At 41.6% G+C, this 872-nt stretch overlaps 1 protein-coding gene across 1 annotated transcript; it reads left to right on the forward strand.

Moving 5' to 3' along the window:
• Positions 1–211: 211 nt before the first annotated feature.
• Positions 212–866, forward strand: JH06_5718 (hypothetical protein; the record flags this gene model as incomplete). The annotated part of the gene is made up of 2 exons (XM_014669152.1): positions 212–718; positions 792–866. 2 exons carry the CDS (start codon positions 212–214, stop codon positions 864–866), a joined length of 582 nt encoding a protein of 193 aa, XP_014524638.1.
• Between the last annotated feature and the right edge of the window lie 6 nt (positions 867–872).

Genomic DNA, 872 nt, shown 5'->3' on the forward strand with positions numbered 1-872 from the left:
AGGCAGTAATGTATTCAGTTTCGAGATTCATCGTGGTTTGAGTGGTTCTTCTTCTGATCCTGTTGTGTTTGATGCTACTGGAGTATTTGGAGTTGAAGATTGTTCTACTGTTGTTGATTCTTATTCTTCTCTTGATTCAACTGATCCCACTTCAGGTACTCTTGCTGGAATCATGGATCTTGATCCCAGAACCATTGGATTCCTTCCTAATATGATTGGAACCTATATTGAATGGACTGTTGAGAATCTTGTTGGAAGCAAATGGAACTCATTCAACATTCTAGGTTACTCTACTGTCTCTTGGGGCTTTGATATCTATGGGTATTCCAATCCTGATGACGAATCAGTCACAATTCTGAATGCTATGGATCAGACAGTGACTTCTCAAACAAAGCCTCAGATTGCTGTTCCTGTGGCTCTGGCAGGATTCCGTAGATATCGATGGCAAGTCACTAATACTGCTTCATGGGCAACAATTCTGAGTTCTGTTCATATGGCCTATTGTAAACCAACAGGATCTGTGTGTCCTTCAATTGATAACTATCCTTCAGTGAATGAAGGTCAAATCTCTCCTTCTTCTTGTCCTGAGGGTTACAGAGGTTATTCGTATCGTGAGTGTTCTAATGGTGTGTTGGGTGAAGTCAAGTTGGATCATTGTATACTTATTCCTGCCACCGTTGCTCCCACTATACACCCCACTACTCCTGCTCCCACAACAGTATTCCCAACAACATCTATTCCAACTACAACTCTTCCTACAACACCTCCTCCTGCTCCATTTGAGTTCATAGCATCTTCAGATTGGGATTCAATTCCTCTCAATGTCGAATCTCTCATCTTTGATTCAAACAGTTTCCCCGATATGATCGATG

Source organism: Blastocystis sp. subtype 4, assembly GCF_000743755.1.
Source record: "Blastocystis sp. subtype 4 strain WR1 chromosome Unknown seqid_1048, whole genome shotgun sequence".
Lineage (NCBI taxonomy): Eukaryota > Bigyra > Opalinata > Blastocystidae > Blastocystis > Blastocystis sp. subtype 4.